The 15,834-nt window shown below is 36.6% G+C and overlaps 1 protein-coding gene across 4 annotated transcripts; it reads right to left on the bottom strand.

The window, feature by feature from the left end:
* Positions 1-1,367: 1,367 nt before the first annotated feature.
* On the bottom strand, positions 1,368-14,695 carry spa17 (sperm autoantigenic protein 17). 4 transcript variants are annotated; one of them, XM_048161486.1, is made up of 7 exons: positions 14,641-14,695; positions 14,096-14,268; positions 13,007-13,077; positions 12,849-12,895; positions 10,966-12,448; positions 4,590-4,788; positions 1,368-2,142 (listed from the first exon to the last, which is right to left on the bottom strand). In XM_048161486.1, the coding sequence occupies exons 2-7, from the start codon at positions 14,247-14,249 to the stop codon at positions 2,090-2,092; spliced, it is 2,007 nt and encodes a 668-aa protein (XP_048017443.1). In that variant the 5' UTR covers positions 14,250-14,268; positions 14,641-14,695; the 3' UTR covers positions 1,368-2,089. The 4 variants fall into 4 exon arrangements, with proteins under 4 accessions (XP_048017443.1, XP_048017444.1, XP_048017445.1 ...); XM_048161487.1 differs by having other exon boundaries at positions 1,368-2,139; XM_048161488.1 differs by having other exon boundaries at positions 4,636-4,788.
* Between the last annotated feature and the right edge of the window lie 1,139 nt (positions 14,696-15,834).

The following is a 15,834-nucleotide window of genomic DNA, read 5'->3' as shown; positions in this document are numbered from 1 at the left end:
TTCTGTGCAGAATTCAAATGGGTCCGATACCTTTTGTGGTCTGTGCCGACTCTGATCCGCTCTGTGCTCTTGTGTCTCTGGACAACTGCTCGCGTTGCAGCGGTTCGTGTGACACTAATGCAAAAACAGACTTAATTCGCGTCAAAGGAAAGCATAATTACACTGTCTGAATCGTTCCCTATTCTCTATATAGTGCACTATGTGCCATTCACCATGTAGAAACTAGTAAATTTTTGAGCAAATGACCGATTTCAGATTCTAGAGAGCATTTGATTGGACCGAAGATTTGACGAGAAACTGAAGTGCAATGTGATGTCAGGAAGTGAGAGACTGTAAGTTTTGAATGCTTATATCTCCTAAATGCAAATTTTGTCATTGTTTTGGAACACACCAGCTTATTCACAACCTTAAGGCTAACATATTCATACTAAAAGCTAAAAAACTTAAATTTTGATTTCAGGGAGACTTTAAAGCTTCAAAAAGTGCATGAAAGCACTTTGACTTTTGACTATGACTCACACACTCTATTCCAAATCATACGCTTTGTGTGATGAACTAGACCAAAAATTATGTGATTATTAATGTGTATTTATGTAGTAAACATTTTATGAAAACATGCCTATTGAGAATGAGATGGCCTTTAGTCGTTGAGTATAATCACTAGACTTTATGCGGCAGAGAAACGTGCACGCAGTCATTTTAGAATTTTGTCTTTGGACTTCCGTTCTGTCTTTCTATGGAATCGCTTTCGAAGAATAATTAGCTAATGAAGTGGATTTACTAATTGTAGAGTTAACAAAAGTTATAATGAGCACTGTAATGTTTGTCTTAACAAATGTCAGTAGACCAGGAAGATTTTAAAACATAAGATTGCTCTGGAAATAAAATCCGGAAGTCAAAAGACAACGAGCGCAGTGCTGAAAAGGGGCGGGGCTACTTAAGGTCAATGTTGTAGCACCATCTCACATATCTTACTGTTTACTTATTAGATATATCATAAATTGTTATCAAACAATATTTCTTTGAGAGTTCTTTCATTATAGCTTTTGCCACATGCACATTTATATAAAAAATATATACCGTAAGATTAATGAACAGTTAATGCTATTTTAGGCCTAAATGCTGTTTTGATTGGGCATGTGGCAGTTTGACCTTGATAAATGACTGTCAGACCTCATTAGCACAGCCTTCCAGCTGTGAGCCCTCCAGTGAGATGCTCCAGCAGGACTAATGATGAGACTGATGTGTAGGTTAATATTTCAATTTCTGCTGCATATATATATATATAACTGCCTTTTTGGTCTGAGACTTCAAAAGACTAATGATCAGGCCCTGACTAGATGAAATAATTTTCAATGCAAGCAACACACATTTCTGAGCATTTATTAGCTTTTCAACTGATACAGAGCTTGATGCTGATGTCAACATGCAAGGTGATCTTAGCTATCACTCATTAAGCTGTCACAACTCAATTTCTATACTTCTAATGATATGCATTACCTTAAAGAACTCAGAAGAAATCATTTTACAAATTAAAATAAATGGAAATAAATTAGTCGATAATAAATAAGTCGATCTTGCCATGCCATATGCTGCTTTGGAAGCTCTGATTTCATTTTCAACATATTACAGGGTGCAAAGTGCAAACCAAACAAATCAGTCAACACAATCATAAACAACTGATAACATTCTATTTCATGACATTAAACAAAATTCACATCTTATTGTGATAGTGGCTACATGGTCAAATTGAGGCAGTCATAAACATACTACCAGAGAAAAGGAATATCAAGTAACAAAAATGACAAAACTCAATCATGATGCATTATTTTAAGTCTACTTGAATGTCTGACTGAAGAAGCCTGTGTTAAATTCTCATACAAATATCAGATATACAGTATACAGATGCCTTTTGTGGGATGCAAAAGCATGCTGGAGCAGAAATTCACCCGGACTGGATAAGAAGCAGAAAATAGAGAAAGAGTTCACATATCAGATGACATATCCAGCCTAGTTTTACTACTTTTTTTTCGACACAAAAAATCCCTGGAGAAAGCATCCTATAAGCCATCCACCTTGAGAAAGGTCTTCATTGCTCTGGACCAGATGTGGGATCTGTCTCTACTCCGTCTGTTCCCCCTGCTTGCAAAACATACACTTTTATTAGGTTTACTGTACTATTTATGTAATATTTAGGTTTGTCAACAAACAGCTGTCCAATCAACTATGAAGTAACATCACTCACTGCAAATTACTTTTTTACTTAGTATTTTTTGTTGTTTTCCATTACAAATATCTAAAAAAATAAATATCTAAAAGAATACACTCTTAAAAATAAAGGTTCCAAAAGAGGGAGAGAACATTTTAATAATTTAAAACAGTGGTTCTCAACTGGTTTGGCCATGAGACCCACATTTTCCCATGGTCATTAAGTCGTGACCCAAATTCTTAGGAAAACTAAGCAAATTTATTTCTCAAAAATTGGTGACACACACACACACACACACACACACACACACACACACACACACACACACACACACACAGTCCTACTTTACTTTACAAACACATAAATTGTAAGAATATCACTATATAACAGTCTCAAACCAGTTTTTGTTAATACAATAAATTTAATAAGTTGGTATGAGCCACCAGTCATCAAAAATATATTTAAAAAAAAAAAACACACAAAGTGAAAATAAAGTGGCATTTTGGGATAATATTATGGAAACTACTGTTACCAAGGTAAATACACAATACTAATATGAACTGTTAAACATATGGATACTGATCCTGATGAATAGAATGAACATTCTGCATTCAAATCCTTCCCAGCTAACACACGATGTACCAATTTATTGGTACTTTTTGGTACTTTTATGACACGTAAGGCGTTGCATGCTCGTAACTTAATTTGCTCTTTATATATAGTGAAGTGACATACAGCTCGCCCCTCCGCATTTGTGTGTGAGCACAGTAAAACGTCTGACAGGACAGGAAAGGTTTTTTTTTTTTGTTGTTTGACTACACACTCCGCGACCCACTTTTGGGACCCTATAGTTGAGAAACACTGATTGAAAGAACCTTTTTCCACTATAAAGAGCCATTTATGCAATGGAAAGATTCCACGGTTGTTAAAGGTTCTTCCAAGAATGTCAAGAAAAATAAACGATTCAAAGGGAAAACAAGATTATTTTTCTTAGCCCATTTATATGTTTTCTTGTTTTAAGCATAAACTTTTTAAAATTATAAGTAAATGTATCTTGATTTAAGAATGTTTAGATATTTGCACTAAAAAACATTTCAAAAATACTGTGTAAGAGAAAATAATTTTTTGCAGCGCTTGATAACTTAAATTGGCATTCTTCACAAAATATCTGTGACAAAGCATTATTTATTGATTGATTTTGAGTTGATCTTAGCCGGTCTTTTATTTTTGTCTGAGTAAAACAGAGCACAGCCTCATTTCGGCGATGCAGATGCACCTGAGGATAAAAATAACACTTCCATACATAAGATGCTTAGCAACTGAGAACTGGGTTGATGTTGCTCGGAAAAGGCCTAAATTCGGCACAGAGGTGGGGTAGAGCGGCACAGCTGAAGGAGAGATATTTGGGCCTGGCTAGAGGTTAGAAGGACACCTTCATTCTCATTGCTTGCCCCACTTTCCACATCAAATGACCAGATCTGCTCGGTTCCTCCTCAAAGGATGACGCAGATGAAGGTAGTTCAAATGGAAGCTTTGGTGTGAGAACATTAACGGTCTTTCCATCAGCGCTGGCCTATTTGTTGCTTCAAATTAGAATCCCAGCACACCTCTGGGGATCGACCAATCGAGAACCATTTGCATACATACCGAGTTGAGGGAAACAGTTTATCCAGCATCTCTAGAAAATTTTGTGCAAAACAAAACACATCACCCGAAAGAAAATTGAAAGGGGGATAAATCTGCGCGAGGCTTTAATATTGAGTCAATTGTGAAGGCTTAAACCACCCACAAATGAAATTAGATTTGAGAGTTCTGTGTCTCAGCAAACTGAGATAACAGAATACAGAAATACTCTGTTGACACCTTTGGCTGTCTGTAAATCGGTGAAACAACTGCAATCTTAAAACAATCAGGGAAAATTATAGATGTGCTCATTAATAATTACTTGATTAAGAAAATAATTATCCAAAGCACTCAGAGTGTAATTAAAAAGCACCCTTGAGCATGTCTTATTATGTTTACTCAGTATAAAGATATGACTCATTAAGCATAACTGATTGATTTTTCATTTTGTTTCATTTTGGATTTGATGTTTTTTTGTGTGTGTGTCTCATACACTATAGTGGCAACAAGATTTTCAGCTTTTTAATTCTAAAACTTTGGTACACAGAACAGAAAATAGGTGAATCAACACTCTTGAACTCTCATTATAGCTCAAAGCTCTAGTTGTTTACTTTCAAATTCTGTAAGGATCTGTGAGGGTCTTTAAATGTCTTGCCAAGCTGAGCTGGATCAAGATAGCTGGCGACCTCTGCACCATGTTGTATGGTGTTGAGTCTAGCTCTTGTGTTCACTCTGACCGTAGGGGACAGTGACTGACCTGAGTCCCCTTGGCTGCCGTTGAGGGCCTCACCACTGCTGCTCACCTCCTCATTGGGCTTTTCACCGGGTTTCATCTTCTTCCGGGTCATATGACCACGGAAGCCAGCCTGGATTTTGGCGGCCGCCTTATTGGCCTCTGGGTCATCCAATGGGATGTCCATGATGTCCTCTTCCTCTTGTGGTTGGTTGCATTCCTCCTAACAGGGATGAACAATAATTTCAGCAGGGATGTACTGCATATTGATTTAACTCTTTCTTAAAATGATTCAGACTATCCACTGAGATCTTATATACCACCCTAGTGGGTTTAGCATGATGTATCTCCTGCCCATTTGTGCCCCCTTGCAATGAATCACTATTCATCAGCTCCACAGAATTTTTTTTACGACCAGCTTCTCCAGCACATCTACAATCACCAACTGAATGGTGATTGTAGATCTCTATTCTCTATTACACTCTTAAAAATAAAGCAATGTCACATAAGAACCATCAAAAAGAACCATTTTTTCTTAGTGTGACGAACAGTTTAATAATCTGAAGAACCTTTTGTGAAATGGAAAGTTTCCATAAATGTCCATGAAAGGTCTTCATGGAACCATACCGATGCCAACAAAGAACCTTTATTTTTATGATTGTGAGAAACCTATACCTAAAGAAAATAAAACGAACAGAAATGGAATGAAACTACATAACCACCCAGACGCAAAGACCAACTGTGACCAGCTTCCTTCGCTCTGTCAAGCATGTCATCACACATCATCAAGAGTGTGTGGAGGGATGTGGTGTTTTTTGTCTTATTATGTCCTTCTGAAGCTGTGAAACCATATGCTTTCTCCCACAACAACCAACATAGCACATGTAAAATGGCTCAGCAGAGGCTGGTTGGCAGTCTTTAACAGCTTGTGTGATGGTGATGAGCAGAAGTCCATTGTAAAACCTTGGTAGGAGCATGTCCACCCACTTTTGAACTAAGAATCAGCCTCTTTTCATATTAACCAAGCATTTTGCCAACATGCTTATATGTGGCCACAGGCAGAGGCGTTCCACAATCCCCCTATAAATAAGCATCTGTTCATTTTACTGCTGCCTCAGAGGCTTAGTGTATGCTTACCCATGGATCACCTCTAATGAAACTGCGCAGTCACAAGCCTTGCCATGTCTATACCAGTCCATTGAAATGATATGATTAAAGATTTGTCATATGCATAACAAAAAGCAAGCAGAAATGATTGAGGTCTCAGCAAAAGGACCCCTTTAGTCCATAAGCTCACAAAATTTGTTGATTCATGCACAATAACTACATTCATTTTGTTTTTCACTATTATAATGCCAATTTATGTCTAAACAGGATAAAACTTTGCATGCTTCTTTATACTTTTAAATAGGATTTAAAAGATCCTATTTAGGTTAGCCAGTGCTAACCTTGTTAATGGCTGCTGAAAGCTGATTGGCAGCTGATAACAGACACATTTTAAAATATGCAAATGTCCTCATATGCCCTCTTGTATAATTATACATAAATTTACCTTACTAAAATTTATTAAAATTACTTACTCCATTCAGGGATTATAGTCACGCCCTGCGTTCTTTACTGGCTTTAGGCGACCATGTTTAATCGAATGTTCAACATATTTTACTACTTAAAAAAAAGAAGTTGGCAGAAGAAGGTTTTTTTTTTTTAAAATCCAATATAGCCACTGAAAATAAAATGACAGATGAATAAATAAATAAATATGAAACTTAAGGAAATATCGCCAAATGCAGAAGTGTATTTTGTTGTTGATGTATATAGCACCACCAAGAGGCCACGTTATTTTTAATATTCATTTTCATTCCGTACACATATTGTATACAGTTTGTAGATTAAATTGATAAATAATTTTTTTAATAATACTATTAATAATAACAGAGACAAAAATTGTGATCTTTTGAACCCTAATCGCTAAAGCTTAAAACTGCATAGCCTAAAGCTTACTCATATGCTTATACTTTTCAAGGCATGAAAAATAATCGGTTAAAAAGTGTGAAATGATAATGAGCATAAAATATGAAGACATAAACCCACAAAACCGTTCGTAAATTTACTGAACATGAAATTTACCGCCGCTGAATAAAGTTTCAAAACAAATAGGCTAATGTTTCTATTTCCTAAACAAGAAAAGTTAAACGATGTTTCCACGCGCCACTCCTTCATTATCAAACATATTCAGTTTAAAAAGGATGTTTATTTATTAAATACTTTTTAACAAACAAACAAAAACAAAAAAGCGAATAAAGTAGTACTTACGATATGACAATCCATGACGCGCAATTACAGACGCTGATAAACGTGTTCTCGTCTCGTGCAAGTGCAACACAGCGTAAACCTCCTCACAGGGCAAATACCTTGGACGAATACGCCTCTCCTCCAACTATCCTTATAATTCAGAGTCTTTTAGGGTGGGAGGATAGAGAGAGAGAGAGAGAGATAACGCGTGCTCGCGCTGGAGAGAGCGCGCGTGAGCATCATCATCACTTTGACGCTGCCACTGACAGGTCTTTACTCGTTGCAAATATTCTGTTTCATGTTGACGTTTACAGCGCCATTATTCTCACTTTCCTGTCACCTGTTACCAAAAGGATTAGAGATTCTTGGTTAAGCCTTGTAGTGGAGAAAAATGGGATAGAAAAGGGACACACCATATGGTGTAAACCAATTATATAACATTACTTTAAAAATGCAGAGTCCAAAATATTGCTGAGGGCTATTATCATAAGCTAAGAAAATACTAGAAGCAGCTCCCCACATCTCAGTCAGTCCCACACAGTCCGTGCCTCCTCCACCCTGTGGTAATATACTGTAGAGTATGACAAACAGACAGTAAATCCATTGCCCTTTATTTCTCTAGAACACTGCTCCATCTCCTGCCTCCTACCCTACCAAGATTAAAGAGAGAACATGCAGCTCTGTGCTGTAATGGTATCACTTCTCTTTTCTTGGCATCTGTTGGATGTGTAAGGCTGGGAGCTAATGAAGTCGGTTCACAGAGCATCGAAGTGTTAAAACAGAGTTTCCAAGAAGAAGAAGATGAGGTGACTTTACAGTCGTGCTAGAGATTGATGATAGCCATGAATATTGTTCCTGAAAATAGAAACTACATGATTCCCTTGCTCCTCCTACAGCATATAAAGTCATTGGACAAGAGTTGATATAGGTCAGGTTAGATGACCTACATTGGAGCGAGAGGAAGGGAGCTTTGCTTTAGTGCGTGTCTCTAATTAACCCCTACAGAACTTGAATCGCATACACTTTGGACCGAGGATTGAAAAGTAAAGCAGCTAATAGGGTACATACAGTATTATGTTTCTTTGGAAAAATCACACAACTCCAAAATCTAGATCAGTTTCTCCCTCAGATAAATGGTCGGTAAAATGTTTCCATGGAAACACCACCAAATCTGTCTCCTTCGAACCCCTTTAAAGAAGCATATGGATATTGTTCTGACCTCTTGGTAAAAGATCTAAAGCTTTTTGAACATCTCTTTATGAAATGTCGCAAACATTTGTTTAAGTTTATGCATATGATGTAAGATGTATGTATAGTTTGAGCTTTTTTGACCCTCTTGCGGTCTTGTACTCACCAGCTGGACTATTTCAGGGACATCTTCAATCACTGTTCTCCAGAGAGGAACAGAGCCATGCTGTTGATCAGACATGTCCTTGAAGATTTTATTTTTACTTATTAACTTGGGACAATAAAAGGAACAGTCTGCATCCAAGTTAAGGATGACGTAGGGCTGTTTGATTATGGCAAGAATCATAATCATGATTATTTTGGGTAATATTGAAGGAATAGTTCACCCCAAAATGAAAATTATCCCATAATTTACTCACCCTCAAGCCACCCTAGGTGTATATGACTATCTTCTTTCAGTCGCACATAGTCAGAGATATATTAAATAATATCCTGGCTCTTCCCAGCTTTGTAATGGCATTGAAGTGTGCCCGAGTTTTTGAAGCACCAAAGAGCGCATCCATCCATCATAAGAGTAATGTAATATAAGTCTAAGGTGTCCCCTGAATGTGTCTGTGAAGTTTCAGCTCAAAATACCCCATAGATTTTTTTAAATTAATTTTTTAACTGCCTATTTTTGGGCATCATTAAATATGCGCCGATTCAGGCTGCAGCCCCTTTAAATTCCCGTGCTCCCCGCCCCCAAGCTTGCGACTGCCTTAGGGGCCGTTCACACAAAATGCGTCTTTGCGTCTAAAAACGCGCCTTTGAAACGTGATGCAATAACGACAATAACGGAAATAATAGAAATGGGCAAACTGCAGAATTTACAGATACAAGTTTTGACATGGAAAAAAAGAAAATAAGATAATAATGAGATTCAGCTGTGCACTGATCCAGACGTTAATACTTGCTGCCCTTGTCTAATGCCTTGAACATGAGCTGGTATATGCAAATATTGGGGGCGTAGATATTAATGATCCCGACTGTTACGTAACAGTCGGTGTTATGTTGAGATTTGCCTGTTCTTTGGAGGTCTTTTAAACAAATGAGATTTACACAAGGAGGAAACAATGGTGTTTGAGACTCACTGTATGTCATTTCCATGTACTGAACTCTTGTTATTCAACTATGCCAAGATAAATTCAATTTTTAATTCTAGGGCACCTTTAATAAATGCCTCCAGAAGCAAGTGATGGTTTTTGTAAGAAAAATATACATATTTAAAACTTTATAAACTATAATTACTGGCTTCCAGCAATGTTTGTACGCCCATTCATGAGAGGGTTACGTGGTTTTCGCAAGAGCCGTCTATTCACACTTAAAGGGTTAGTTCACCCAAAAATGAAATTTCTGTCATTAAGTACTCACCCTCTTGTCGTCCCAAACCAGACCTTTGTTCATCTTCGGAACACAAATTAAGATATTTTTGATGAAATTTGAGGGTATCTGATCCACACATAGGCAGCAACGTCACTGCACCTTTTGAGGTCCAGAGAGGTATTAAAGACATCGTTAAAATAGTCAACCTGACTACAGTGGTTCAACCTTAATGTAATGAAGCAACAAAAATACTTTCTGTGTGCAAAATGTCGTATGGATTACTTTTATGATGACTGGATGTGCTTTTTGGAGCTTCAAAATCTTGGGCACTCTTCAATGCCATAACAAAGCTGGGAAGAGCCAGGATATTTTTTTAATATAACTCCAGTTGTGGTCGGATTGTGAAAGAAGATATTCATATACACCTAGGATGGCTGGAGGTTGAGTAAATTATGGGATAATTTTCATTTTTGGGTGAACTATTCCTTTAAGATCATGTTTATTTAACACTATTACTCAGTGATTTTGGAAACATCCTGCATTTATTGAAAAAAAGTTGAGAGTGGTTTTAACTTTAAATATAGAAAAACAGAAAAACAAATAAAAAATAAATGTAAAAATTAGATAAAATAACTAACAAATATATATATATATATATATACACACACATGCACACACACACATACTGTATATATATATATATATATATATATATATATATATATATATATATACTGCCCTCCAAAAATTTGGAAACACCCCTGTGGTTTTGGACAATATCAGCTTAAATCCTTGGTGCAAATACATTAAAGTAACTTGACATTATCATTGAAGACCAGCAATAATAATTTTCATTTTGATTACATAATAATGGCAATATATACATGTCAAAATCAGACATGCCCCTTTGCCAGCTGTGATGCCTGGTTACTGGTTTAAACTTGTCCCAGGTTTGTAAAAGATTTTTTGGTCAGCACACCTTAATAGCTTCAACAATTGATTGCCAATTAAGTTTAGAATACAGTGAACCAATTAGAACCCAGTTTATGTCAGATAGCTGCTAATGGTGGATATTTTAAGGAATCGAAAATTTAAGATATATATATATATATATATATATATATATATATATATATATATATACACACATTTTAATAAAATAAAATAATATAAAAATAAAAGTAAATTAGATCAAAATAAATAAGATCATTGTTGTTGTAGTGCACTTCCACAGCCTACTGAAAACAACATTTAGGGAGGAGAGAAACCACTGTAAAGCAAAGGGGTGTGCTGGATTTAGTAAACAAGACAGAACGAGAGCATCACTGCAAAATGGAATGTGGCACAATTATTGTTGTATCTTGATATTTTTTTCATAATCGTTGGAAGCCAAAAACGTAATTCAAAATAAAATTTGATTATTCGCCCGGCCTCAGGATGAGGCTTCTATCACAACATTAAATCTACATTACGCAACCCATATTTTTTATACAAATACCATACATTTTGTTTATCAAATGGGAAGGGGGTGAAAGAAAAAAGAAAAAAAAAACCTTACCTTTGGTTCACTGCTGTCAGGATTCTCCTGGTTCTCACTTTCAAGTATTGATTCCTGACTTTTATCTCTTTGCTCCTCCAACTGATCCTCCTGTTCTGCATCATTCTCAGTCTGTTCTTGTGACTCTGTAGGATGTTCTTCACTGATAACCTCCGTTTCTCTCTCTAGAGGCCTGGGCTCAGCTTCTTCACCTTCCTTTGGTTCAGTCTCATCATCCTCTTCATCCTCAGTTTTTTCCATATTTTGCTGAGGCATGTTTGAAATGTCTGGATCCATCTCTTCAGCATCACAGCCATCACTTTCAAGATCACTCCCTTCATTTACATTCTCTGTGTTTAGATCTTGCTCAGAAGCTTCCATTACATCAGTATTTAAAATGTCATTGCTTATCATATCCTCTGTTACTTCATTTTCACTGTTGATTAGTTGAGAAACTGGCTTTGGGGTTTCTATAAGGTCTTCCTCCATAATTGCATCCATATTTTTAGATGTACTCTGCTCATCAGTGCTGTTCTCAGCTTCATGCTCATCTGTACGAGTAAGACACTGATGGTCAATTTCATCTAGAACATCTATGACTTCGCTTTTACTGTCATACGTTTCATCGCCGTAGTCAATATTCGCGTCTTTCATTTCCGTCAGTGATTTACTAATGATATCAGATGTAGAATCAGCTACATCTTCTACAAAGTCATTGGTGCTGCTGTACTCATGATTGGTCTCTTCTTGATCTTCATTGTCTGGTAAGTCATTGTTTTCTTCAGTATGTTCCACTGATTCCTGCCCTGTTTCAACTGCACTTTCAGTTACATCTTTTTCAGCTGAATCCTCGACATAAACCTGCTCAGTGCTCTTTTCCTCTGAGTCAGTGTCTTCTAATAAAGTATCAACCATTTCTGAGACTCCCTGTTCAGCATCTCCAGTATGGCCATCATCATCATCATCATCATCAACGTCATCATCAGACTTTTCATTTGCTGGTTTGCCAACATCCTGATCAATATGTGAAGGGGTTTCAACAAAAGATTCATCGTGTGATTCAGACTGTTCTCCATTTGGAGGCAACAGTTTTGGGCTTTCCAAGTCTCTGTTGTTCTCAGTAGATTCAGATGGGTGGTTTATCTCTTCAGCACATACATCTACATTTGCAAGACCACCAAAGGAGGGCAGAGGTGTAGGCTCATGTTCGGATCTGCAGATATCTACAGCTTCTTCATCTTTCAGTACCTCTGATGTTTGTTCTGCAACCCCATTGGGGTCTTTCAGCTCTTGAGCACATATATCAACATCTGCTGTTCCCACATAGGGAATATCTGCAGCAGGTGCGTGTTCCCTCTCACTGGATTCCTCATCGAGCTTCTTTTCTAACTCATATTTTTGCTTTACTTCAGTGTCCTCTGAATTATTATTAGTGTTCAGGTCTTTTAATGTAGAATGTTGGGTTTCATTGTTTCCAAAAGTTTCAGAACGTCCAGCGTAGTTTCTAAGAAGGCAAGGAGAATTTTATATGCAACAATGATTAATAATATAAGTAAATAAAAGCACAAACAAGTACAACAGGAGTAATAAATGAATCCTAATGTACAACCCAGATGCATATCTGTGCTCTGACACTACAATCAATCGTCTGAAAGCCGCCCTCGGCTTGATCAAATGATCGAAGCCCTGCCTCAGAGACGGAGATCTTCATCCTGCTGTACTGTTTTAAACCTGCTGCACTGCAACAATGTACAACCAGAATCAAGGAAATCAAACCAAAACTACAGGCTATCCTAAAACTTTTATTGCCTTCACTTCAGTCTGTCTTCATTTAGATTTTTCTCTCATCTGGAAAACTGTTAGGGGGAGTGAAAGAGCGAAATCACATTTTCTCATCCACACACCTTGTATTTATTTTAGGTGAAATGGAGTTTCCTTGTATTGCTGTGCCCTGTTTTGAAAAGAATGAACAACACATGCATGTTAGAAGAAATAACTGCAATATAATCTAAAGGTTCAGAGAGTGCTGTCTCATTTATTTTAATCCAATTCTTTTAGATACCTTAAACGAGTGATTATTGTAGAACCTGTCTTCCAACTTTGCACCCCACTCTGCTGGGTCTAGGCCACTTTCTGGAACAAAACATACATTCATTATGTTCAAACATGCTTTGACAATAGTTGATTTAATAGTCGTTGCAAACAAAATTTCTGCCTTGGACAAAGGCATACTGTATAAGCAAGTAACTCATATGTCATCAAAAGCTATTAAAGGATTAGTCCACTTTCAAATTAAAATTCCTGATAATTTACTCACCCCCATGTCATCCAAGATGTCCATGTCCTTCTCTCTTCAGTCGAAAAGAAATTAAGGTTTTTGATGAAAACATTCCAGAATTTTTCTCCATTTAGTGGACTTCAATTGGCCTCCAAACGGTTGAAGGTCAAAATTACAGTTTCAGTGCAGCTTCAAAGCGTTCTACACGATCCCAGATGAGGAATAAGGGTCTTATCTAGAGAAACCATCTCTCATTTTCTAATTTTTTTTTTTTTAATTTTATACATTTTAACCATAAATGCTCATCTTGAACTAGCTCTCTTCTTCTTCTCTATTAGAATTCCGTCAGTGTAGACGCAGTGTATTACTGTCCTCCACAGGTCAAAGTTTGAACTAATTGTTATATACTTGCACTAGCATATTGACCTGTGGAGGGCAGTAATACACTTAGCAGTGTCTACACTGCCAGAATTCTAATAGAGAAGAAGAAGAGAGCTAGTTCAAGATGAGCATTTATGGTTAAAATGTATAAAATTAAAAAATATTTTTAGAAAATGAGTGATGGTTTCTCTAGATAAGACCCTGGTTTCTCTAGATAAGACCCTTATTCCTCGTCTGGGATTGTGTAGAATGCTTTGAAGCTGCACTGAAACTGTAGTTTTGACCTTCAACCATTTGGAGGGCATTGAAGTCCACTATATGGAGAAAAATCCTGGAATGTTTTCATCAAAAACTTTGATTTTTTTTCGACTGAAGAAAGAAAGACATGAACATCTTGGATGACATGGGGGTGAGTAAATTATCAGGAAATTTTAATTTGAAAGTGAACTAATCCTTTAAACATCAGGATCAGAAGAAAACCATCTCAGTCACCTTCTCTGGCTTTAAGAAGTCCTGTGAAGTAGAGAGCAGCAAAGGTAGGAATGTCCTCAGGCTGGTCTCTCAACACTTCCCTAGCAAGACCCTCCAATAAATTCCCAAAGCCTTTAGGGATCCGCAGGTTTGTGTTGGAGAAGGGAACAGACATCTTATACAGAACCTCAAGTCTGAGGAATAAGGAAAAAAATAGGATAAGACACATTCATTAAATCATTTACAGGCTAATTTATAGCAAATTTTCCACATAATTCCATAAACAATTTAATAAAATGTATATCTCATCAAGATATTTAGTTTTACTGCATGACATACACATATTGACAGTGACATTATGTTGTGCTAAAAAAGTCATTTGGATGAAATACAAACTGGCGGGGGTTTTTTATCAGTAAAATGAACGACACATTGTAAAACTTGTTCTATCAAACCCACATTTTGTTTGACCCATATTTTGATCAACCACAACTTGTTTAGTTAAATCGGGAATCATAATATATATTTAGTTATTTTGCAAGGTGGACTGGTGTGATGTTTCTTACCGTTTAAAAGCTGAATGTTGTCAACCGTTGCTATGCAACCAGCACGTGGTTCCAACTACCCAAAGCGGAAAGGGTCAATACGATTCAGATTCAAGTTGCTTAAAATATTAGTTGTATACCAATATATTTAAACACGCAATATGAAATTTCAGGAATAAAATACAACAACAACAATAATAATATCAATACAAAACCAAATAAATATTTCTTTATTTATTGCGAAACATTAAATAAAACATTAAAAAGCGTTAATGTAACTATGGGTAACAGGTGATTTTCTGTCAGCATGCTCGATTCGCGAATCATTCGGTCAAACGATTCACAATTAGTTCCCTAATCACGTTGGAAGCTCGCTTAAAAAAATAATAGGATATATTGAAACAAAAAGAACAAAAATAAATTTGGATGAAGAGGATATTTCCCTACAATCAATTAAAACCAACCTGCAAATGCGCCCTGTCGTGTCAGTTCATGAAGTTCAACACGTGTGCAACAACGAGTCCTGCAGGTAAAGACATTTTCCAGCATATCAAAACATTAACAGTATACAAATGCAGTTAAATATGGCCATGTTTTTTTATCATATAAATACCATAAACACATTTCAGAGTCCAAAACTCGCTAAATGTGTGAAGTGTGAACGAATTCAAGGACGTTTTCTAATCTTTTATCAGTAGTAGGGCACTGCAACAAGCTAGAATACCCATGTAGGGTGGTTGGATTTGGGGCATGCTCCCCCTGGAATCCACAAAAATTATTATAATTTAAGAAGGGTTTGAACTTTTTTTTGTAGCCTACTATTGGGGAAAAAATACATTTGTGTAATTGTACTTTAGACACTATAAATAACTTTAACCATGAAATCAAAACGGACACCAGATTTTTTTATGGACTATTTTAGTATTTATTAATAATGACTTATCTGTGCACATCATTTTTTTTTAAATTCATGTGCCCTCTCGTAATCAAAATAACTACCCCACCCTCGATCTTGCCCTCTTGCAGTGACTCTTCTCTTCTCTTCTCTTCTCTTCTCTTCTCTTCTCTTCTCTTCTCTTCTCTTCTTCTCTGATGATGATGATGTGTTTACTAGCAGGAAGGTGGGACAACCTGTCACTCACATGACATCACATCAATAGAGTACCTCAGAGATGATGTGTTTTTGTAGGCCAACCCAGAAGTTAGTGGCATACG

The sequence above is a fragment of the Megalobrama amblycephala genome, linkage group LG16 (genome assembly GCF_018812025.1).
Source record: "Megalobrama amblycephala isolate DHTTF-2021 linkage group LG16, ASM1881202v1, whole genome shotgun sequence".
Lineage (NCBI taxonomy): Eukaryota > Metazoa > Chordata > Actinopteri > Cypriniformes > Xenocyprididae > Megalobrama > Megalobrama amblycephala.
The sequence above is the reverse complement of the archived record's forward strand: the minus strand, read 5'-3'. Positions and strand labels throughout refer to the sequence as shown.